Here is a 26,441-nt window from a genome sequence, read left to right on the forward strand (position 1 = left end):
GATTCACTTTGAATTAGGTCCTGGCTTTGCCTAGTTTTCTGCATATTTTTTTTTAAGGTTCTTTTTATCTTCCTGATTTGTTTCTGCTCAATTCACTGCACAAAGCCAAAAATATACTCTACCAGATAGCTTTAATTCACAAACATGTACTGAGGAAAAAAAGAACAACAAACAAACAAAAAAACAAACCACCCCACACATGTGCCTAGATGTGCCCACATGTGCCTACAATACTTTCAGGAATCTTAATTCTGAAAGAATACTCTAAAGATGCTCAGGTTTGTATTCATACTACTATGCAGGGTGCCTGTTGGAACTGTTTTCACTCGTTTGCATTACTTTTCTGTTGGACTATCTAATAACACTGTACACCAGGTTCACTAATATCCTTATTCACCCTTCCTAGCATCTCAAAAGTCACAAATGAAGCCGGAGTTCAGTCCTCTATTTTCACCGTTTTACACATCGATTTGTTTCATTTTGTATTTTATATATCCCAATACTGAATATTATGTCCAACAATAAACTTGGAGACCAAACCTTCCAGAAATACCAATTTAATGAGCTGAGCTACTATAAAATACAATCAATTTACTGCGTTTGCAGGCTTCTTCCCACAAAAAGGATGTTCCTTTCTAAAAATAGGCGCAGATTATATTGGATATGTCATTAAGAGTGAGATACCAGTACTAATCACAGATTTAGGAAGAGTTGATAAGTGCCACGCTACCCATCACAGAATTACAAAATGCACTGACCCCTAACTCAGGAGGAACAATCAGCTACATGAGCAATTAGCCACATCCTTCTCTTGCCTTATGTCAGTGTAACCTCATTAAACCTAATATTTCCCTCGCGTTTATCTTTAGCACGTTGTTCTGATCACAGCTTCATCATTCTTCAAGCCACTTAAAAAGGCATTACACATCTAAGACCAGAGTACAATCATTACACTACAGCTTCAAGAGCTATTCATGTATAATTCAATGATTTTTGGTCTGACTTCGCTTACTATTCATAGAATCTGGTCTAAAGACTCTTTTTTCTTCGAGCACAAAGAGCTCTGCTCTGCTCAGAAAAGTAATACTCACTATAGCTAAATACTAACGGAAACCTTTAAAATGCTGTCTTCACATATAAAGTGCATTCATCCCTCTGCATCCAGCCTGTTCCTTTACAGAACACACTGAAGTTTCAGCATGAAACATCTAGATTGCTGAAATGTTAACACAAGTGGTCATCTTGCCCCTCCACCCCTCAGATAATCCACAAGCACAAACATAAATCTCTTCTCAAGCAGCTAATGGTGATGGAAGGGATTTTAAAGATTCGGGCAGCTACACGACCCACAACCTCTCAAGAAAACTCCACTACTTCACTCCCTAAGCCTCCAGGGCAGCGTCCATACAGGTGATAAAACACACCGTAGGAGATAAAAACCTTAACATTCATGTAGGAGATAAAAACCTTAAACTTCATGCTGGCCCCCAAAAAAACTTCTGAGGCTACTCCTTTATTATGGGACTGAAACATCGACATGGCTGCCCTCGAAAGCAATTTCCTATTGCTTCAGCCTCAGGGCTTCCCAGATTTCTTGTGTCAAAGCTGCTGTGTGGACTCACTCTTCCCATGATATACAGCAGTGCACAGGCCACACTACCTAAGCAGTTTTCCTTCATGATTTTGATTTTCCCCTCTCAGGAAACGCTGGTATAATGGCAACACAAGTGCTACAGAGGACATTGTCCAGGCTTTTTGCATCCAAACATTTTTCTCTTATGTTTATTGTGGGTAGGGTCATGCAAAAGCCTGAGTGAAACCTGAAGACTGACTCTAGCTCCCAGTGGAAGTCAAAATACAACAGCACCTAAAAAGGACACTGTGGCACCCTACACGGCTCAGCTGAAATGTCAAACCGGAGAACTCTCCTTGCTACTACCTTTGTCACAGTTACTAAACTCCAGGGAAAGTCTCAAAGTCATACAGCAATGATTTAAATATTACCCCACACGATGCTCAGTTACAGCCTAAGACAGGTTTTCCTTTAAGCTAGCAAGAGGATTTTTGTTCTCCCTTATAATGTACTTCAGAATAAAACCTGGTTTCCGTATTACTGTGCTCTTCATGACCAGTTCAGAAGCATTTAGCTTTCTGTTCACTTATTTTGCCGACAATTTTTACATTCAGTTAATTTTCCCCTTGACTTTCACTTATTATTTTAAGCCTAGGTATCAGTACACGCCAACTTCTTTTTTTTTCTCCTTCAAATAAATAAATAAATTCATTACCTTGGGGCCAGACACTAAAGCCTGTCTCACCGAGTCCCGGAGGGACTACAGACATAGAGAAGCTGTGGATTCAAATCTCAAGAATTAAGCTGCAATACGGTTTAATGAATTTTAATAAGACAGGCTCTGGTCCTGCAAAATTCCTATATATAGCCCCTATACTATGACCTCAAGAATTCCCTTTGTTAGTCATTAACATCATTAAACAGACTGATCAATGACAGTCATTACTTTCTTCAATAATTTTTTTTTTTTTGTCTACCTAATCCGACCCAAAGTCACCACAGAAAATTTTTCATACGAACACCTTACATACATTTGCCAGGTAGGATAGAGTAACCCTGAAGGAACAACTTGAAGAAACCCTTTGAGGATGTTACCTTGGTTTTGTTGAATTTATTTTCAAAACGCTCACTTAACCCCTACGCTGTGCAGCATGAAGCCCAGTAAGAGCCTGGACAGAATGACTGCAATTTAAGGCCATTCCTCCAAATTACATCGTGTGCAGATTGAAAAAAAACATCTTGGTTTACGGTGATTCTCGGTTCTTTAACACTGCAGGAAAACATCAGCATCTGTTCCATCAGGATACTTTTACTCCTCTAGTGTTTTAATAAATATGCTCCTTTGGAGATACTTGGTTTACAAATTTCAGCCCTCCTTCACACATGCTGAGATAGGTCCAAGTCACACACATTTTCCAATCTCATAAAAATTTCAATATATCAGTTCCACACAATTTTCAGAAAAATATTGATGTTCAAAGAATTTTAAAATGACAAAAAAAAAAAAAAAAAAAAAAAAAAGCATTTTGCAGTCAATTGAACATCTGACATTGAGCAGCATGCAGCTAACCTTTGTGTTTCCCTTTTTTCTCCTTTCTGGTGCTGCCAGTCTGACAGCTTGCAGCTGCTGCCTTGGCTTTTTTAGTTGATTTCGGAGCTTGGGCATCCACTACCACTTTTACATCTTCCTGTTCGGCCTCCTGCACTGCTTGGGAGATTCAGGGCACCCCACCAAAAAAAAAAAAACAGAGAGACAAGAGAGAGAGAGAAAGAGAGAGAGAGAGAAAGAAAGAGAGTGAATTGAGAACTCTTTGAAGGCAAAAGAAGTAAGCAGACGTCGCAGAATTTAGCATTTCAGGTAATTCATGCAGAGAAGGGATTCAAATAAACCAGAAATTGCTAAGTTACAGTAAAAAAAAAATAAAAGTGTTAGGTTAACTGAGAGGTATTTCCTAACTTTTCTCCTCCTTCCAATAATATATCAGCTCCTAACTTTCAGTCCAAAAATAACATCAGAATATTAATGTGTTGCTGAGCTATTGCAGGAAGCACATTTCCTTACACTAAAGCTCTGCCAGACTGATCAACAGTGGCAGCATGAAGGCTGAATAGCTTTATTTAGATTTCGTAGTGCCTATGCTTAAAACTATATCCTAAAACCATAAACAAGGAATCATCAGTTTTATTTTCAAAACATATTTACACAGCCGTATATACCAGAGTATCATGAGTAGGACAGCCATGCATTTTATGGAAGAAACTATAGCCCAAGCTAAAAAACTCCTCCTCCTTTGTTCCGTACAAATTAATTTTGAGAAGTCTCAGCATATTATGCATAGCACAAACTACGAATGTCAGCATTAATTCACACAATCTTGGTTGTTTTCAAAGTAAAATGAGGCTTTATCTCTTTCTAAACGCATGACACACTTTGAGGTCAATATTTCAATCTGTGAAAGCAATGCCCAGAGCAGCTCTTTGCTCTGGCCAGACCAAGGCTTGAAGTCAAGTAACACTGCGTTTATAATGATATAAAAGCAATCACCCTTGTGAAATACAGAAAGAAATCATCAAACCTCATACCCCAAGCAAAACAACTGGTAGGTGAGCACTAAGAAATCTTAGCATCAGCTGCGGGCTGCTGTTAATTTCACTGCCCCCAGCTTCGTGTGGTCACTGTGGCGTATCTCAGAGGAATATCACCCTGGCACTTGATGCCAGCATCCTATCATCCTTTTCTTTTCCCCAAATTAAAGTGCTTTCTTTAAAATAATAATAATAAAAAAATAAAGTCCACTAAGGATCCTAACTGGAAAGAAATGGCTGCCAATAAAATTTCTTTAAAAACATCCCTGACAAAAGTCATAAACCCTGAAAAACCCTGACCTAACGATGCCCCATGATGTGTGGACAGCCGGAAACCTCCCCTTGAAGAAGGAAATTCTCTCCAAGCTTCTGGTCTATGAGGCAACTTTCCCACTCACCAAATCCTTCAGGCGCATGAATGGCAACCACAACACCAAGGGGATCCTCAGAGGAACAAGATGACATGGATTTAGCCATGTCTATGTTAACTGCAGCATACAAACCCACAGCTGCCCTCCCCAGCTCAGCAGTCCCGTATGAACAGCATTACACAACGAGCATCCGAGGCACTCACTAAACACATACCCTTGTTTCACTACACAGAGGAAGAGCTCAAGTTTTATAGAGCATATACATGAAATCGGTAGAGGCATGAGTGATTAACAGCCTAGAAAAATGACTTGTTGCTGCCCAACTCCTCAGTTCCATCTTTACTGAACACAGATCACAGGACTGCAGTACTTTTGCTGAGCACCACAGAGCACTGAGAAAACGAACAAGACAGAACCAAAGGAGCCTTGGACTAAGCAGGGAAGCAAAGTATCCCTGCTGAACAGTCTTTAAATAGGTAGGACTGGTCAGCCCAGCAATCTGTCCTATATTTATAGCTTAGTCTCTCTTTAATAATGAGGATATGTTCTTTTCATTGTTTTAAAGATGATAATCCTCCATGTAACTGAAATTCAGTACTTTACAAATGACCAACATTAAATGACCAGTCAGGTCTCTAAATCCTTTTAAATACAGCCATATTCATTCATTCAGATGACACTTAATCTACTTGGCCCAAAGGAATGATTAAACAGCAAGGGATGAAATGTTCTGACATTGTTCATTGAAAAATTAAAGACTTATCTGCACCATCTTGTCAGCTGTCTTTTGATCTAACAAGTAAAAGCCTAAAGCTTTGTGAATTAATTTTGTCCCGTAACTTCCAGCAAGAGATATCTGATTATAAGCACAGTAATAGGCACTCCAAGTGCCAGAGAAGAAAATATTTCCATTACTTTAATCTATAAGGTAAGATTTCAGTCCAGTAGCCATTCTGAGCATATACCATCACTGCTCTATATGGTAAACAGAACTTTCATACATAAGTGGTGGAGGCTGCAAAATAAAATTTAACCCATAAATGTGCTGATACTACAGCTGTGTTCATGAAAGAATTAGCACGGAATTTCCTGTTTCTAAAGGATGCTTTTTTGACCTGCAACATTACATTTAAATCACTACCTCTGGAATAAATCCAAATCTAATCCCAAAATACTGCCTCATGCACAAAAACCCACTTTATTCTTAGCTATTAATTACTCAAAAAACAGCAGACTTTGGCTAAGGCTCGTCCAGTCACTAATGTTTTCTATGGTCTCCCTGGATAATATTCACTGACAATATGATTATGTCCTTAATTGGATATTAAGAAGTTAAAAATAATGATAGCAGTAGCACAGAACCAATAAATTAAGAATTTTACATGCAGCCACAGGGAAGGACTTTCCACAAATGTCACTCAAAAATGCATTCATTTCAATAAAAAAAGGGAACTTTAAAAATCCCAATTGATCTTTATCTTAAACACTGGGTGACTACATTTGAAAATCCACACAATTGCCCCGTATTTCCAACTCCAAATTATTAAAATCTTCACTCAAAAAAATAAAGACATTTTTTCAATTTCTATTAGATTTGTTTGTACTAGGATTTGCATTTAGACAAGACAGAAATGAGAGCAGGATGCACTGTGTCGAGACAGAATTCCAAACAGCAAATAATGCTGGACTGTCAGACCTGATGTTTCATTCTCTTTTGGTCCCATAAATTGCAAAAAAAATGACTCTGAGATAAATGGCAAGCTTTCAAATAATACAGTGACATGGTTTGAACTCTAGTGTTGTTCATCCATGGTTGTTCAATCCAGTGCTGATTACTAACCTCAATATGGTATTACTGAAAATACTTTTAGGGAGACAGAAAAGAGCAAAAGTTACTATATTTAGGTTAGGTTCCATAAAATTATTTCAGAATCTGAGCTAAGAGGAAAAGGTGAACAACTAACAAGTAGGCTACTAACACAGTACTGGATGAGTGAAAAATGACTGCACATCAAAGTGGAAAAGGGCTGTGTCCTTGGCAATGGTCTAACTGCTAAAAGTGTGGAAAAGAAGTCTCTCTCATTAAACAGTTTGGTGCTGGACAGCAAAGAATGTTACAGGGGCAGAGCTACAACCCACATCTAAAGAAAATTATGCAATTTCTAAGTGAGTGAATAATCTGTAATGCAGACAACACAGGATTGAAAAAAAGAAAAAAAAACAAAAAAAAAAAACAACAACTCTTGAAAGATAGTTATCCACACATATTCAAGTGAATGAAAATGAAAAGCATGCTTTTCCATCTGGCCTTTATGAACGTAAGTTCACACAGGAAATTAGTTTCAAAGTACCAAGCAATGAAAATGCAGATTTTTTCTTTTCATTTGCATGCCCGTTTGTCTTGATATGAGTACTTTGTACACTCTTCCAATCTTAGAGGAAGAAACAAAAACTATCAATCAAAACTTACCAATCCCTCTCACATAAAAATGCCGTGCACTAAAAGAAAACAATATTTTTGATTGGCACCTTATATGTAGAATGAAAAAAGTGAAAAATCACACACACAGAGAAATGGATACATTAAAACACTGCACAATCTGCCTGGAAAACACGTCAGGTAGAAAGAGGCTGAACTAGATGGATAAGTTATGTGGTGCACATCATTGGCTCAGTTCAATAAAGCAAATATCCACTCTTTTTATTAATGTCCTCTCATGGTAAAAGTGAAATCCAGAATGAGTGCCATGCAAAGAACGCTAAAACACAGTTCAGTCAAGAGCAAATTTTAACAAATCAGTGCAAATTAGTTGTCCTTTTCCTACTGTTGTCTGAGACGCTCTTCCATCTCACCATAGAAATGTCTTGCTACTTTTCTTTGTAATGTTAGCTTTAGTGAATATTAATGCTTAATTGAGCTGTCATTCTTTTTTTTTTTTTGAAAAAATCTGTTTAGATTATGATACTAACTTAGCATTTTTACGCTCATTTAGAAGTCAATGGATCCTATAAGAAGTATCCAGAAGATGGGCAATACCACCATATTTTAGAGTAAAATGAAATATTTTATCAGTTTTTATAGAAGGCCTACAAACAAAAACAAAAAACATTGATGATAAAATCAGATAAATACAAGGGCCTGAATTAGGGTGAGGATGCTAGTGTGTTAGGCACTATTTGATTACTTAACAAATATTTGCTTTCTTATTCAAAATGCTTACAATCAAAGGCATTGCCCCTGCAACTAGCACTTTACTGTCAGATTCCAGACTCAGAATATTTTATCACTCGTAAAGTCACTGTGACTCCTTGCAGTTTCTGTAGCTAACACTGATGCACTGACCTGGCTGATTTTACAAAGGTGAAAATATTCTAAGTGAAGGTGCACGTGAATGGGCTGAGAGAAAAAGAACAAGTGCACAGGAGAACTTGCTGGTGCTTGAGGACATTATCAAGAGCTCATTGCCATAAGGAGACTTTCTTTGAAAGAACAAAGGAATGAATTAAACAAAAGCTTCCTCTCAACTCCCAGGCATCTGCTGTCTGACCACTGAGCAGAGAAGAAAAGGCAGCATGTGAAATGGAGAGCTAATAGCAATGAATCAGACTCTTTGGGGAAGTAGACAACTAATAAGGAAAGATAAAATTATCCATGAAAAGCCTCTACCAGGCAGATTAAGGACAGCAAGAAATAACATCATTATTTTGAGTACCAGGGCCCTGAGGCACTAATAGGCTTTCATTGCCCTGACCAGCCTCCCTTGTGGCCTCCACCCACTCCCTGCCCACAGAGGGATCGATCTCAGCTCAGCCAGGGCTATGGCGTTGGTCTCCAGCTGTGGTTCCTGGGATGAGCCTGGTGGCACGCTGTAGGTAGCTCATCCACTCAGTAGGCCCCTCGCGTGTACACTGCAGCCTCGACTCCCGGCCCCATCCCCTTCCACCCTGTCTGGCACTCTGGGGGGACCCCGGTTCATCCCTTGCTGCATCTGGGATTGCCGAGGATGCTGTTGGCAGCAGCCAGCTCTGCCAGCTGTGTTCGGACCCAGTGGGATGGTGCCTCAGGGCACTGCCTGTGCTGGGGTCACCCTTGTGACCAGGCTCCCTGTCCCTTTGGGACCTGCAGGGTCCTGCTCCTTCCCTGATGCTGAATTGTAACACGTAAATATATGTTAAGTAGAAGTTTAAAGCAAAGAGAAGGGTGTTTTTCAAGCAGCTTCTCTCAGTTGCCTCTAAACTTTCTTAAATTTTCCAGTGCCAAGAACCACAAAAAGACTTTTAAACCACTTGCTACCTGCTGTTCTCTGCTGCTACGGGGTTAGTTTATTTTGGAAATGTACTAGCACGGTAATGACTGCTGATAAATTAAGAAGATGCTTTAAAGGATGAATGGTAAAGAGACTGGGGCCAAAAGGGAGATTTCAGAATATATGCTTATTGGGAGTTAAGTGTTTTGCCCACATGATACTTGGAGTGCTGCCCGATCTCTCAATATTAATAGTCTTGTGCACAGAACATTCCCGGCTGTCTTCAAAAAATAAACTAACACCTCATTTCAAGGTCAGCGAAACGCAGGGATGCAACACACAGATCTGATGAACACTCAAATACGTGTGTTTGTAAAAGAATGGTTAATCAATGCCATCTTGTAGGTTGGCAGCCTGGCACCCATCGGAAAACCCCCTCTCAGCATTCATGGTGTAAGAGCAGAATGACACACCAAACTTAACACTCCAGAGCTATGACTTTTGCCTAAAGTCTGTTCTTCAAGAAACGAGACAACCATTACATCTAGATGTGCTGCCAAATGTCAAAAAAGAGAAGTAAGGAAGTAATTTTGCTTTTTAACACATGGTTAATCGAAATCTCTAAATTGGAAGTTGCCATGAAAATTATTCAGAGAGTTTCTAATTGAAAACATTTTTAATTCCAAGTTAAAAAGAAAAAGCCACAGCTGCAACAAAATATGTTAATATTAATGAAAGCATATCTGGCACTTGTTCAAATCTCTGCCTTCCTCAGAGCTGCAAAAAGAAATATCTCTCCCCAGTGGAAATTCACCATTTTCATAGAAATAAAATTACTCTTCCCTGTTAAAATGGTCTTTCATCATTTGCATTAAATGTAATTAAATAGTGTAATTAAACTGTTTCAGTAAGCAGCGTATCTCTGCATGTTACTCGGTTTTACGAAGGCTTGGTATGTATTTGCAATCCAGACTGAAAAAGCTGTACTTCTAGCAGAGTTTTGCAAGGCCGTATCACACTAAAATGTTTGTTCAAATTTTTAAAAGAAAATCAAAATAAGGGGTGCAAAGATATATGAAAACAAACTAGCAGATGTGACTGGAAGGCATTACAAAATAGCAAGCAACATTTAATAAAACCTTGAAACAAGCAAGTAGCAATATGCCTTCTGAAGGACACTGAACTGAAAATAAACTAGGACACAAGAAAGAAGACAAAGCAATTTGCTATTTATCTTACACTGGATTAAATTTACTCCACTGAATAAATGACTTTGTCTTCTTTTATATACAATATAAAGTTAATTGCAATACAAAACACTGTTATTAGTTCTTATTTAGCTATTTGTAATGATGAAATAGTGTCAAAGTTGTATTTGGTATTGCAATAGTAACAAAGAGTGGCTTTATTTGAGAGTGCAAGAATATCAAGGAGTTCCAAAGAGAGGCTTTGTTTGTAATAGTAGAAATTGGAGCCAAATATCACAGAAAGTAATGGAAGGATATTTATTGCTTGAAATAGCAGACAGATAATTTAGAGTCTAACCTACAAGTATGGTCCCCAAACTATATTAACAACTTAATTTCAGTGCAAATAAAAAAGGCCACTATACTAATTTTACATGAAAACTTTCTGCTACCTTTACATACTCAGTTTTGTCATGGACGTACCTAGAAATGCTGTCATGGAAGTATTTCTTCTGTAAGATTGCCTGTGTTCCAAGGTGCACAGATTATATAATGAGAGGTTCTTTTCCCGTTAAGTATATCCCTATAACCCCTTCCAAATAATTAAAGCAATTTCCTGCATGCTTGGTCCTATTGATCTACAGATGCTGCCACATTTCCCAGTACTTATCTGGCAAGCTGGCATTACCTCTGGCTAATATTCCAGCTCAAACCAACCACTCATGTACTGGAGTGTCAAGGATCCATTTTAATTTTGGTGGGCCTGTTCAACCTAATCAATGTCACTTTCTGCAGATAACACAAATACTGTTACTGTTATTGGTTTATTAGCCAATATACCAATAACCCAAAGGTTTTAAGAGGAAATGTTACAACATGCCAGTCATTTGCATGCTGCAGGATCTGAAAATTCTTACTTGTAGGTGAAACACAAGCAGGAACTGAAAAGCAAGAACTGAGAAGAAATTATTTCTGTGAACAGTGAATTCTGCAGAACTGATCCACTTCTTCAGTGGAAGGGCAACTGTCTCCTTGAGAAGCATGTGGCACCCAGAGGAATCACTAATAATACTCAGCAGGGAACATAAACCATCTCATCCCACCACCTTGTCACCTCTCTGTTCCGAAAGTATCTAGGAAAAAGTATGGTGATGCTGGCAGTGCTCTTCCTCACTCTGTGACGACAGGCTTTCAGCAGAGCCATTTCCTTATTTATTGAAGTAATTAAAACGAAACTTGAAAGAGCCCTGTAACTGCTCTGTTTATTACTGAATGAAACTGGTTCCAGCATCTTCAATCCTGAGCAACACAAGTATAGAAAAGCCACATCTGTATTATCCCACTGCCCCCGCTGAGCTCAGTCGCTGCCTGTAACTAATATCCCTCCATCCTATTGCATCTTAGATTTATGTGTACTTCAAGCTAGGTGAAGCAAAATGCACGTGCACCCAGAGGACTAGCAGCAATCACCATGCAACTCCCTGCAGAGAATCAGAATCAGCTAAGAGCTCTTCCATACAGAAAAACTTGTGATCAGCTTAACTAGCCAAGTATGTTGTCCCACTATATCTACTTACAAATGGCTGCCCAGGCCAATGATCTATTCCAGAAGAAAAGTGACCTTGAGTTTTTACTCATCTCTCTGATAATTATTCTGGAATGAAATCAGTTTTTACTCCAGTATAGAGTTGCCCATCAGGGAACCACTGCAGCACAGATAACTGCATCAGAATAAGCTACGGGAGTGTATGAAAGAGAATTTCCTAGCGCAGAAAACCAAACATCTCAGAATTGCTGAGACGTTATCTCTGACCTACTTTGAGTAAAGTACCATAGAGATATCACCATACAGGCATCCAATTATTTGTTGAAATCAACAAGTGCTTTTGTGCTATGCAGAATCAATACAAGGAAAAAAGAGTGGAGGAGGAGGAGGAGGATAGGTAGAAATAAGTGTTCTTTTTGTAGCATTTGCAGTACAGGAATTGATTTAACAAACATGCTCATCCAAGCAATGTAGTTCATTCAGAAGGCCGTTAAATCCCATCAAAGAGTCATTCTTAACTTAAAATCTGCATGCCCATAACAGAAACAAATGAACGGAAAAGAGCAGAATAGTTCTTTAGAAACAGCCCAGATGTCTCATGCATCTGACACTCCCACATACAAATGTTTTCATTGAAGGGGGGAAAAAAAAGTGCCAACCCCGAAGCTGAATACTGTAGTTAAAAATGGTCGTTAAAACCTAACTACATACCATGCAAACACTGTATCCTAAGACACTAAGCACATGCCCAGAGAAGGCCACACCAAAAAAGGATACTTCTGGAGTTCTTATAATATTTTCAAGAGCAATGTTCCTAACAAAGGGTTTTACAAGGTGATAAAACACTTTATTAAGTAACTAAATTCTCCTAAATTGGCTTTTGCTAACTGCACAGTTTATTGCAAGGACAGCTATCCCCAAAAGATTAACAAACTAGGTTGAATATGAGAAATGTTACCGTATCTTTTTGCTTCTCTGAAAGCTTGTGAAATATTGAAAGGGTTTGAGATAAAAATGTAGAACCAACTGATTTAAGGAGAAGAGATTAGTAAGTATTCCAGTAAATGGTGTGCTATAACGTAACAGGAAGGGTCATGTTTTACCTTAAGAGAACAGTTAATCTCACTTAAGTCAGAAAGTCCACTATGGTGCAAACTGTTGCAACATCTAGTTCAATTAATGTAGATAAGAAATATGTTACCATTTATAGCATGATAATGTCTGTTTTTCCAAGCTGTGAAAATTAAAACTTCACTCTACTGAAAGGACAGTACCTCTGTACCATACAATACTATTTCTTAGATAACATTTCAGTACCTTTGATAAGCTATTATGAGTGAAAAGCAAGGAGAGGAAATTTGTTTTGTTGATTTACTTAAAATACCCCTTTGTCCTTATAGCATAAACTTAACTTAGAGAGCGTTATACTACGACTTGCAGTAACTATGCATGCAATAGGTCATATTCATATACCATGATATATGGTGCTGCTGTTGCTGTTAAGATATGACTCAACCAATGGCGCTTGTTCTTCTGAATGTTTCGTTCTGCGTGTTCTTGTGCGACTGTCCACGTTGGACTGAACCATTAATGGCTCCTGGCGCTTTTTTTTCTGCTTCTGTTCCAGCAGTGCTCGCTGAGGGAAATATAAAGAAAAGCATCTGTTACTGGACTCTGAACAACAGCAAGCTGTGATTAAAAACAACGGATATCTTTACACCTTCTAAGTTTTGAAGTGGTGGGAATTGGCAAGTGGGATATTGGGTTATATTGGGTTATAGGAGATCTTTCCCAAAAAACAACACACCAACCCACTGCTAAAACACCTTCTGCTGGAAACAGCAAATAATTAAAATAGATCTTTCTGAGCAGTCCACCAGCTGTCAGAGCTTGCTTGGAAATAACCCTTGGGAAAACAACAGTGTGAGAGTACTGGCTGTGAAGCAATGCGAGGGTAAGCAAGGGCATGAGGCGTGCAGATGCCAGTTTAAGTTTCTGTAAATCAACAGCACAATCTGCAAACTAGAATCAAATGATAATGCTGGACATGAGCCTAGTCTAACAAGTATACAAGACAAACTTTAATTAAACACTTGAATTTCCTAGTTACACCTGTGGAAAACCAAAGCAATACTGATGGGAAGCAAGGAATTATCCTAGCAGCCTACAAGTCTCTTCTCCCAGATGCTTTGTTCAGCATCCAGTGGCACCACGGGCACCTGTCTGTTTGAGACCTCTTCCACAACCCCTGAGACCAGAGCTATTAATTTTACGTATCCATTTCCTTGCCATCTCCCTGCTCCTACACAGTGATTTTTTTTTTTGCTTTTAGAAGGGAGAGGCAATAAAACTAAAGAACAAGAATGGAGACTGGAGTCTTTCAGCTCCATAAGTTGTCTGGAACACTCTAACATGACTCCAGAAAGGTCAGAATCTGGTGCAGGATTATGGCATAAGTACAAAGAATTTGAAAATAAGATTCTGGTAGACATGCAAGCTAATAAAATGATGGGAGAAAAAATGGATGTAACAACATACAATTAAACTCACAAGATTTGACTATAAACATGACAAAGGTTCATGGAAAAGGCACCACAAAATAATCAAAGGTGAAATGGAAACCCCAAACCCCATTAAAATTTAATGGCAAAATTCCCAGAGATTTCAGGGAAGAGATTCCGAATCACTTTATGTATGCATCATGTAGGAAAACAGTAGCAAAAGAGACAACATGGCACATAATGCCACTAGCTTAATAATTACACAAGGGTTAAATCCATAGAACAAAAAGGAAAAGATGTAAAAACTCTATGGTAAACCTCTGCTAGCTGACACGTCTGCCAGAACCTCTTGTCCTTTCTGGTCCATCAGATGGATAACACATTGTAAGTCAGCTTGAAACAAGTCCAAGACAGTGGGAATGATAATCACTCAAACTGTGGTCATAAGAAAAATCTCAGTAGAAGTTCTACACAAAACTTCTCCATAAGCTGTAACCTCCACAGACTTCTCATTTGCATTCCCTAATCAGAGGATATAATTTTCTTGCAGGATGTATCTATTGATTACCAGATATGCGTGTTGCAGATTTCAGCACTCCAAGTTTTAGACTTAAAGCGAGAAGGTCCCCTCCAAAATCTTACCTGCCTGTCAAGCTTCTGCTGACGCAGGCTGCTTCCCTCATCATCCAAAACACTGCAAAGACAACAAGTACGTAATTAGAACAAATTTATCACTCAAAATAAACACCAAACAGCAATCACTGAAGCCAACGCTCTCAAGAGTTATTTATGTAAAACTTCCACTGGGCTCAACAGAAGTTTGCCTGTCCCAACTTGCAAAAGTTGGTTCAAGAGAACTTAAATGCAGTCCAGGAAAAAACAAGAAAAACTCTGGTTCACATGAGCCTCAATAAAAAGTTTATAATCAGCCAGATCACATAGAAATGCAAAATCCACAGTTTTGTTTTCTTCTCCACTGTCTTCTAATGAAAATATCAATGTATACCGCAATGGGGTTTGATTAAAAATGTGCATATAAAGCATATAAAGAGTGAAGAGTGTTAGAGAACTGCTCAGAAGTACTTAAAATTCCCTTAGGAAAATTAACCGTCTAATTTTTGCACACTGAAAATCAGAATTTATTCCCGAATATCTGAAAAGTCGCACTTATTGCCATGCACTCAACATTTAGAGACTGCTGAGACAAACAGTATTGTGCCACTGCCTTATTTCTTCCTGCTAATTGTTACTAGTTGGCAGATTAGTTCCGGTGCATTCAATTGTTTTCATTAATTAGATATTAAAAACTAATGGCATTGCAATCAGAAAATTATTTGTGTGAGATATTTTATCAAACTACTGACTACACTTTATTTTTCTGGCTAACAAAGGTTTCTATTGTAAGAACGTTATGGTTAAACTTTGAACATAGAGAATTAAACCTTGTAAACAGTAATATGTCACCTACAAGGAACATAGTGCTATAGAACAACAACAACTAGCCTTACAAGTAGATTTAATTTCCTCTTACAGCACTTACAAATAAAATAAATAATAATAATAATAATAATAATATAATAAAGCCTCTTTCTTATAATAATTCTTAACAATTAAAAAGAAAAAAAAAGCAACCCAGGACAAACAAACCTGGATTCTGACATACATACAACCAAATTGTATTGCAATGGAAATACCAAAAAATGTGACTTGCCACTCATTAATATATACTCTTTAGGAGACAATCACCATTATAAGAGTTAGCAGAGCTAATATGGGCATTCAAATAGTCACCCTTCCAATACCAGCTTTATCAAGACCACTAATTAGGCATTATTGGTAATATCAGCCTTTAAAGATTATACAGCGGCTGTATCTTGCAAAGGCTGGTGTTCTGAAAAATGAAACTACACCGTACAAGCACCTGGGGAAGGAAATTATGCGGTTCTTCTCTTCTAGAAGTAGTGCACTAGAATAAAAAAACAAACAAAAACCTACAACATTCTCACAAAAGCGTTCTGCTTTATAGCAAGCATTCTTCATTAAGAAAGTAAAACTACCCAAAGAGATACCTTTGGACTAACAGTTGAGTAAGAGATGCCGAGTATAAACTTTCAGGCCTAATGGCCTGAACAAATCCTCCTCATTTAAGATAATGTTCGAAAGAAGCCCCAAACTTGTAATGATGATAGTACAGATCCTAAGAACTGCGGAGGCAGCAACGCATAGACAGCTGTAATAGAGAGGTCAAGGGCCAATACTGCTCCACTCCACCAGTCATTTGCAGAGCTAAGGATAAAACTGTGATCTCTTCTCATCTTCTGCTTTATAAATCAGGCTGTGCTGACTCCCTCAGATACATTAAACGAGATATATATAAACTTCTCAGACATCCCCTTAAAGCAGCGGTTCAGTAATTATCTTTATGTGAATGTGATGGTTTCAGTACCACGCTAGATCGGCGATCATTTTTAAATTTCAATCACAGACCGGGTGTCTAAGCACTCATGTCTCAGGCTTCCTCTGCTTTCCCATTGTAGCTCATCCTGGCACAGCACACTGTATGGAACTTGAGCCTTCACAGGAAAGGTGGCCCCGTGAGCAACACCACAGCAAACAGCAGGCAGAGGAAGGGGGTGATCTGCACTGATCCGGCATTCCGGGAATGCAAAGCAACTATCAGACATGCTGAAGGCCTGCCAAAGAAATGAGCCTCCATCCAAAAACTCGGGATGCCACAACACGAAAACACCTCTCCATATAAGCCTTTTACTTCAAGGCACAGTTTTATAGCCTCTGAATACGTGCAATCGAAGCTGACACCAAGAGCAGCAATGCCTTCAGAACCAGCTGGGAAGTTCTTCTGCAACTTCTGTCTCTCCTTGCATGACTCGATATTTTATAAAGTTCTGGGTTGTTTTCCACAATCTTTCTGTGGATATACACGTAACTACAAGCCTTACCCTCACGTTATTTAAGCTGCAGTGCTCAACAACTAGAACTGAATTCCAGCTTTCTTCACAGATCCCAACATTTGTTGGAGCACAGTGATTTCATCAGTTCCCTCCCTTCAGCTGGCTGGAATTGTGCTAGAATGCCGTGCTGCCACCAGAGAGCTGCAGCCCCCTCCTGCATCCTTCACAGCATAGACGGGACCTTAAAAGTAGTCAAATTACCAAGTTACTTAATGGCAGCATCACTGAAAACCTGAAGTTTTGCCCTTCAGTGATGCCTAAATAATACTTATGCAGGCCCAAGGAAGAAAAGGATCCAGTGTAGTTTAAATGTTCTTCATTTATAATAGCAGAACACTCTCATTTGAGACTCTGCTCTTTGTTATTATTTTCCACGGGACTAATGAACCTTGGAATTGCTGATTAACAGCCAGTATTTCACATCCCCTGATTTTCAGTGAAAGAACTCTCCTGAGACTGGGCAACTTCCAAGATTTACCATAAAGGGCTGCTAGGCTTAAAACAAACAAACAAACCACTTTATTTATTTCTAGATCAATTCCGTCAGGCCCTCTCGGTGCTTTAAAAACAACTGCAGCAGACTCCGAGGTGCAGGAGTGTTGCCATCACTGCAGTGCCCCTTCCTCACTCAGCAAAGCCTTGCAGAAAGATCCAGCAGATGATCCTGCCCCTGCCTCTGGCAGTTCACGTACTCCGGCAGACGCTCCAGGAGCTGAAATACAGCAAATTTACCCTTTCCTTTCTTTGGAAAACACCAAAGTCTAGGAGCAGCAGCAGTCTTTGCCCCTTCTGGTCTTTGAAAAGAACAGAAACCCTTTGTTCTTCCTCCTGGAAGAAGGGGAGCAGGGCAACAGCATTTTCTGCGCCCCAGGTTGTGTGCATGGAGAGGACCCAGACCATCCTGCACAGATTCGGAAGCAGCAGTGGTTTTATTGCTCCATGGTCAAAATAATGCGATGGCCACAGACCAAAGGCCAGTGCAGTGCGAAAACTACAGCTGCAACACAGCGGGATCACTACAGGAAATAATGTCATCGAGATGGAAGCAGTTACAACAGTTCTGCCTACATGTTTGGTGGGATGCTAGAAAATCCCAGCAGCAGCATGAAACTCAGTCAGTCTTAACAGAGAAATAAACTTTATAACTCATGGAAATTACGTTGCTGAAGAGAACTCACGCATGTTAACAATCCGCTGAGCATCCTGAAGCATCCTGCAGATCCAGAAAACTCATTTTTCCTTCTATTTGATCAAGTATCCTATCATCTTCGCCATTACTTTGACCCCATTTAAAAAGGAAAAGCAATTTAACAGTGAGGATTACATTGTTTAAAGTATTTCAGGTCTGCAGTAATACAGTCTAGTCCAAATTCAGTTAACAAATCTGAGCGAGTATGTATTTCCTTGTAGATAGTGATGCAAACAAAATTCATCCATCTATACTCAAATCGAGCAACTTACCCTTTATGGCTTACTGGATGTTGGGCTTCAGAAGAAGTTAAGCCTACAGCTATATATTGTAGAGATACATACTGGCAGCCAGGTCCAAGACCCACAGGACTTGAGCACATTAAAATATAGAGAGCATTATTTTCAAATTTTAACACGGCATTTGAATCAAATGTCCCCCATCCTATTTTCTAAAGGGAACCACATTACATGATAAATTGCCTTTTTGTCAAAGTATTACTTTTTATACCATTTTTTTAAGACAAACAGGCTTTCTAAACTGCTGCATGTCATAAAGAAGAAAAAATATAAGAACACTTTTTAGTATACCAACCTCTTCATAAATGATATTCCTTTAAAAACATTAGAAAGAAACTTGAAAACAATCGGTTTTAAGGATGAAGGCTAAAAATGATTATGTGAAGACCCTCAACTTACTTGCTATGTTTTCATGTAATTTCACATGAGCTGATGTTGATTTAAATAAAATTGGAAAAGCCTTAGCTCAAATATAAAATTTCACAGTGAGTACTTCAACTTTTCTCCTTGAACGTGCAAACTGCTCACATTTCAGTAAGCCAAGGCCAGGAAAAAGAACTAATGAGAAATGTTTTTGATTAAAACTTGCCAAACACATGTAGTCACTAATTTATTCATATATTATTTTTTAAGAATAAGCCTGACATCGTAAAGCAGCCCTATTGTTTCTGCCTCACAAGGGAGGCAATGTTTTTCTTCCTTCCTGACACTGTTTCATGAAGGAACATTTTCCACGACAATAACTTTTTACCAGGCCAAAGGTCCGAAACCATATCACGACTCTGCAGTCCAGCACTAATTGCAATGAGAAAAGTTCCTGTATTGACAAACACACATACTACCACTAAACTTCCCTATACTGTTTAAAAGCATCACTCTTACATTTTCTTTTTCTGCTATTTCATGGCAATATATTACTAACTACAGCACCCCAAAACTCCATGGGAAATCCTTTGTGCAAGCAAAACGAACACGCATGATCAGGGAAAATTCCTAAACCGAAGAGCTTACATTTTAAAAAGATGAGGGTTTGGGTAAGAAATTATTACTCCCATTTACAACACTAAACCAGAAGCAATAGAAAATTAGTTATGTTCAGCTGGAATTCAAAAACTATGGGTGATCAAAACAAATAGAAAAAAAAAACAAACAAAAACACCATAGCACACTAACCATCAAGATCACCCAGACCTTTTCCATGCACTCTTACTGTGAAGAAACCCGGTATGTTGCTGCGTCAAGAGAAGTAGGTTATGGGATCTTTGAGAATAAAGCTGACTCAAAAGGATATGAATGGGTGTAATGTGCCATTTGAGCATTCAAGTCTCCAAAGACGTGAAATGAAAGCACGCAAAGAGACAGCCCTTGGCTCATAGGATACCATCTGTCATGTTCAACCAATTACACTTCTCTGTAATCTCCATACCTCGATAAAATCTCTGCAGTTCCATAAAACCCAACCGCTCTGAATAACGTTACTGTGAAGCCTTTAGGAGCCAGTTTTCCAGCAGCACTGAAGGCTGGGGAACATGCAGGCTGCAGTCCTGCTCCAGACGGAGTGGCACACGCTTGGGTTCCTCAAACCACTGACATTCAGTGAATTCCCTACCAGAATTTTCTCTGTAAAATCACAACACTGCAAATTCCTGCATTAACTAAGATCTGCTCTCCCAAGAGAGCAGCCAAGGAGGCCAGGGGCTGGAGTACTTACCCTGTGAGAAGTAAAGGGAGCTGCTCTTGTTCAGCCTTGGAAGAGTCAGCTTTGGGGAGAGACCTAATCATAACCTACCTTGGCACTTTGCAAGACCTAACTAAGTCAAGTCCTAAGCAACCTGGTCTGACCCCACAGCAGCCCCTGCTTTGAGCAAAACGTTAGACAGGAGACCTACAGAGGTCCCTTACAGTGTGAAAGATTCTGTGAAGTGCTTTTTCAGATGTCACACAGAAATAAAACATCAGTGGCCCATCTCAGCAACACAGCAAATTACATAAATGGATTTACTGAAAGGAAACGTAACAACAGGAACATACACTCAGAGCTACTTTAAGTCCACATAGGCAATTGCAAAACTGAATTTCAGCCAAATCCTCAGCATAACCACGTAATTTACATTTTTGTTATGTTTTAATTTGCACAGTTCATTAAAACCGACCTCTGTTATGATTTCAGAGGCACGTGACATCAACAGAAATTGTAGAGACTGCCCTCTAAACATTTCATTCAGAAAACAGCAAAATAAAAAGAACATCAGAGGCAGGTAAACGTATATTGGAAGAAAGGTGTACTGCACTACAGGACATACAGAACCGAGCACCAGCCAAGGGCAAAGCGGTCCCGCAGAATCTGAGGGCCGCCGGGAACACCAGGAGCTCTACGGATGCTGTAGGTACAACTTTGTATTAATGAGATCGGGCTTTGAGCTCAGTCAGAAAACTGCAACTCACCTTCCAAGGACAAAAGCGTAGTCACTGGGAAAAAGAAGCTGCGGTTTAGGATCTGAAACGTCTAGGCTGACAGCTTTTGGTGAGGATGCTAAGAAACCAGGAAAAGATCTAACGAGAGGAAAAGCAAAACTATTCCCTAAAGCACACGGCGTGTTTTAAATAACCTGAACTACAGGGTTGCCACTATTGGCCTGGAAAGATCAGTTGAACTAATATTTGTACAGATTCATTCCGGGCAATTACAAAGCGGTGAGTAAGATAGCACACAGCAGTAAATTGCAGGTAATGAAAACAACACCTGAGGGAAGAGTAGATGGCTGGGCTATTTCCTCCCCTCCCTGAACATGCACAAACCCTGAATGCAATGCTAGAAAGAAAATCTATGTCCCATAAGGGAGAGGCGAATTTAATAAACATGAATGATGGAGCACAAACACAGGATAGCCTTTGGGCATGATGGGAGCTACACTAAGATTATATTTAAAGAAGATCAATGAGAAGTGCCTGAATAGGAGCAAACTGGGAGGAAAAAAAAAAGAAAAACAACTGATCTGGAGATATACTGCTGGCAATGTAGACTGATCCAGATGACAAAGGACAGGACTTTGAGGAAGTGCCCTTATTGCAAACACATTGCTGCCTGCCACAGGACACGTCCAGCTCTCACAGTCAGGCTGACCTCTATTTCAGTCCCAAAATTCAACCGAGCTTAATCGTTAAAGCAGTAAAATACATGGAAAAAAGGAAATCAACCCTTTAAATATGCACAGCATCCTGCCACAACAAACAGAAAATTAAATGAGCAGAGACTAGGGAACAAGTACTGTCTGGATAAGGAGACTGCACTCAGACCTACAGGGTAGAACCAGAGCTCTCAGCCTGGACCTCAGAGGAGCACGAGGCCAGTTGTGCTGCACTGCAGAAGGATGCTGCCCAAAAGAGACCTCTGTGATTGCAATTAAAGAAACTGTGACCCACTGTGATCAAGAGAAAACCTGCATTAGATGACTGCTGGCTCCTTTTTCTCCCTCTCTTTTGGCTGTTCCATTAACCATGTTTTTGTCCAGCCACGCTGGACCTATTTTACACCAATTGGTATAACAGTCCAAGACACCTATAAAACAAGGTTAGCAGATCCCAATTCCCCTTGGAAACAGCTTCATGAGACAAGGATGAAGCATTACAGGTACAGTCACTAAAACAATGCTGGCCTTTAAAGTAATTAAACTAGTGTTTAATGTGTTCTCGTTAAATGTTTAACGGAGAAGACACTGATCCCAGCTGTGTGCTGCGGGATTTTACCTGCAATAGGCGAGTAAACACAGGCACAAATACGTAGGTCCACTACCCTGCTGCTGAAAGCTGTCGGAGGCAATTCATTAACGCGGCGCCTCACTACCAGATCCCACCGCCCACCTCTGCATGTACGGCAGGAAAAGATAGGGATGTATTTATTGGATTCTTAAAGGAATAATCAAACTAAGTGAGCAGTTTCTTGAAAACGTGAAGGCGAAGAGACTGGCTAGTCTCCCTTAGCTGCTCAACCATCAAAACTGAAGAAAAACATGGCAAGAATTATGACTGATAGTACGAGTAAGTCAAGTGAAAAAGCCAAGCTCCTTTTTCCTTGTTACAGGTGCTTTTACAGTTTCTGTAGAATAAACTTTTTAAGGGAATACATGTCACCTTATGATAAAATACTAACCCTGAAGCAAAATATTTTGTCACTTTTTCCCACACACATACTATCTTTATCATCCAGTCGAGGGATTTTTTATTTTTTTTCCTGGAACTGAAGAAAATAGATTTTTCATTTGGGTTTGAGTTTTTTGTCTGTAATTAACTTTAGTAGAAGTAGAAAAGTGTATGAAGTTACGATGCTATATAGAATCTTATGTCATAGGACACATCAGAAAAAGTAAGAAATCCTGCTTTTTAGCACATTTTAGGGGAAAAAAAAAGCTAACTTATGCTGTTACTGTATTACCCTGTGTTACTGGGACCATACTTTAATTCCACCTATGCTGGCACGTATTTCTATGTTATAGCCCTCATAAGAGCAAAATGCATTCACTACATGTACAAGGGCAGGGAAATGTCACATCAAGTAACATTGCTATGCAACATCCTTCTTGTTGTTGCTAACTAAGATATGTGCATTACATACCCTTCAACCATCATCTTTGATTTTTGGAAATTTTACCTGTACGCACTAATTTGAATTCACGTACCTAGTCTGGCATACCAGCTTTAAATATTTCCAATAAATTAGACAAATTTAAAACACATGAAACATTTGCCATGAGAGTATTTCTTTATTGTTATTTCCATCTTAATTCATCTTCGTTGCGAATCAGAACAGTCCTGGCTCCACTTCGTGGAGGACTCCTCTGGATTTGCAGCTGCAAACCTCTCCTCCGAAAGAATTTCTCTGTGGTTAACATGGTATGCTTTTTCAAATAACCTTTTCATTCCTCTCTCACTCCAGAATTACCCTATTTTAACTGTAAAATTCCCAGAATATGTTGAAAATGCTTAACAATAACATTTTGCACTAAATTATCTGTGCAATATGTATCACATGATTTAAGAGCTGTAAAGCTTGATGGATCTGTGGTTAAGAATTCAGCAATACACAGCTTATCATGGACACAGCTGTCAATTTAATGGAAAATTAGGAGTTATCATGACTCAACTCATTTATATTTCTAACTGCAAATAACCTTTCCAAATTACTGCTCTAGGTCTGAAAACATCTTTACATAAATAGCCTGAGTGGTACTGTATGAGGCACTCCATCAGTCCCCCAAGCAAGACATTTCAGGCTCCAGATCATTATTTTCATTATATTTGAAAACAACTGAAAATTGTCTGATGCATTCACACCACTTAAATAAGTTTCAGGGTTCTGATCCTCTACAGACTAATAAAACTTCTTACTGCTGGACATAAATATTGCCACTGGAGACAGCGGACTGCTCAAATGGATAAGTATTTGCAAAATAAATGCTTATAGCATGTGAAATTGTGAACACACACAAAAAAAAGATGGTAATAAATCGTTCATTTTTATCTTTGTTTTGTAAACTGCATATCAAATACTCACAAGTTGTCAAATATTCACCACTTTCATCAGTCATGAAAAAGGGAGAAAAATTGAAACAAACCAAACTAGATCAGCAAGATTTTTTTTATGATTGTTTCAAGATCTTCCAAGATTTGCACATATATTTAGATGCAAAAAGAGTAGGCATTTCTTTAAAATAAGGCATGCACAAAATCATTAGATTAACAAGGGTGTGCCAACTTTAGGGTTGTTTGTTTTAAATTGGCAAGCAGCTGTCATCCATAAATTGTAACAAAAATATCCAAAGGCTTCAGAACAAATGGGATTTCAGCACTTACCCAATCTACCATTTCTACACTGTTCTTACCAGAGCTGAGCATTATTTTTCTTTCGTTGTGTGACAACTGCTAAGCCAATAGAGCACCAGGTTTTATAAAACAAAGGAGAGCTATCACATAAACTACGTGCATATTTTGCCAGTCATAGAGTACTACAAATTTTCAGTAAAATGTGGCCTGTCAAAATATAGGATATAATACCGCCACGATATCCAAGGAATTAAGAAGCATAATTCTCATTAAGGTTGTGCCACTAATCCCGGCACACAGCGGATTGAAAACTCACACTTAAACGATGTATTTCTAGATATTAGTAGAAATTACAGTCCTCCAGAATCAGATTATAATTGGATAGCATTGCAAATTGTACATTTGTCAGTTCCTAGAAACAAATGGAAAGCAAAATCTGCAGTTTTAATGGGTGCTTTCGTGCTAAATACAGATACTGAAAACATTGCAGTTCATTTATCAATTAGACAAAACTTGTTTCCCTTATCTTCTTCTTCTCTTTTCGGTACATTCTGGGCATATTATGAAACCACAAAAAGACAGATACAAATTTAAGGGTAGAAATAACATGGGGAAATCTACTGAAGCTTTACTTACTATATAGAACAAAAAACCTCTCCTTTTGAAAACTTAAATTAGGCATACAGAATATTGGGTGTCACCATTTGGGGTTTTCTTGTTTCTTATTTCTTTTTTTTTTTTTTTTTTTTTTTTAAATGAAGGATGAGTAATAGTCCTACATTGTATTTCAACCTGTGGATTCAGGAAACAGACCTTACACAAATCTTCCCTACTCCATTATATCGTGAGAAGTACTATTTCCAACGTGTTTACTTCTTGCCAATAATAGCTTCAAGATAGAAAGAATACCAAGAATCAAGATTTTTGTAAATGTCACTTTCCACGTATTCAGAAAACGTTCAAACAGTTTCCCAGCCCAAATATTTTAATTAAAAACAAGCCTTAATAAAAACCATCTCTACTTCTAATCTTAGCAACTAGGTGGCTTTAGAGGGAGATCACTCACACCAGCCATGCTCGTTGTAGCAGGTTTTTTTAAGCATGACAGAAACAGGCCCTGAGGTAATTCAAGATACTACAGGTCCTCGATTTTGTGCTTTCCATTTTCCAACAAAGGAAAGGAGCAGAATTTAATTTGCTACTGTGTTGTTTTTTTTTTAAAAAAAGCCTAAAGATAAACCGTCTTTGGTTTTGTGTAACTAACCAGATCACAGCCAAAGTAGATCAGATTAACTGCTACCGAAAGATTGTGTTGACAAACGGAACAGAAAAGACTCTCAACACTTCTTGTGGATAGAAAAAGCACAATAAAACGTACAAAGCTACTTGCCAGCAAGCTTGTGTTTAACCTGTTGCAAGCAAAGGGTGGAGGAATAAGATGTAAAGGGCTTTTATTGATCAAAGATATTCAGATGCTGTGACATCAAATGCAAAGCATTACGGGCAAGGGCCTTTCACTGCCCTTTTCATATGTATATATTTTTAATACGTGGCTGAAGTTGTCTTTTTAATTATTCCACTTCAGCTGCTCTAATGCCTGTTAGCAACAATTATGGCAAAAGCAATCTCCACTGGGGACTGAAGCACCACAGCCAGGCTTGTCAGCGCACACAGCTCAGCCTGCTGACTCCCTCATAGGAAACATTTTCAATTAAAATGTGGGCAAAATCTGGATAGAAACGTGTGATTATCAGACTCATTGCTGATTTCCTAGAACAGGAAGCAAATCACACCATGCAAGTAAAAATACATTCAAAACATTTAGTTATCGGAGGGTTAGGTTTTCTCCTGGGAAGCACGGATCTCAGTGCTGCATTTCGCAGAAGGATGGTAGGCAGAAAGCAGCCAACAAGTGCATCTCTGGGAGTTTCTGGAAGATTTCTCCTTTCCACAGCGGTTCTGTAATAAAATTTGACCAAAGCACTCGAACTTCAAATTCCTTCCCTGGCAATTCACTACCTGGATATTGAGATTTTGTTTGGTTTCTTAAGGAAGCAAGACTTAGGTGTTCATAAATTTTTATTTTTTGTCTGGTTGATTAATTTCAACTCAAATTGGAGAGGGGGAAATTCCTCAAAAACACCAAGTTG

General features: G+C 38.8%; 1 protein-coding gene across 10 annotated transcripts in view; it reads right to left on the bottom strand.

The window, feature by feature from the left end:
• Positions 1–26,441, bottom strand: part of TUB (TUB bipartite transcription factor) — a 133,441-nt gene that overhangs the window by 22,188 nt on the left and 84,812 nt on the right. For 7 of the 10 annotated variants that reach the window (XM_084521638.1, XM_084521641.1, XM_084521645.1 and 4 more), the window contains exons 2-4: positions 14,654–14,705; positions 12,984–13,146; positions 3,144–3,278 (exon numbers count right to left, since the gene is read on the bottom strand). In XM_084521638.1, the coding sequence (XP_084377764.1) occupies positions 3,144–3,278; positions 12,984–13,146; positions 14,654–14,705 (350 nt within the window). The remainder of the gene's footprint in view (positions 1–3,143; positions 3,279–12,983; positions 13,147–14,653; positions 14,706–26,441) is intronic. The other 3 variants (XM_084521642.1, XM_084521647.1, XM_084521646.1) reach the window with 1 other exon arrangement.

Source organism: Aythya ferina, assembly GCF_964211825.1.
Source record: "Aythya ferina genome assembly, chromosome: 5".
Classification (NCBI taxonomy): domain Eukaryota; kingdom Metazoa; phylum Chordata; class Aves; order Anseriformes; family Anatidae; genus Aythya; species Aythya ferina.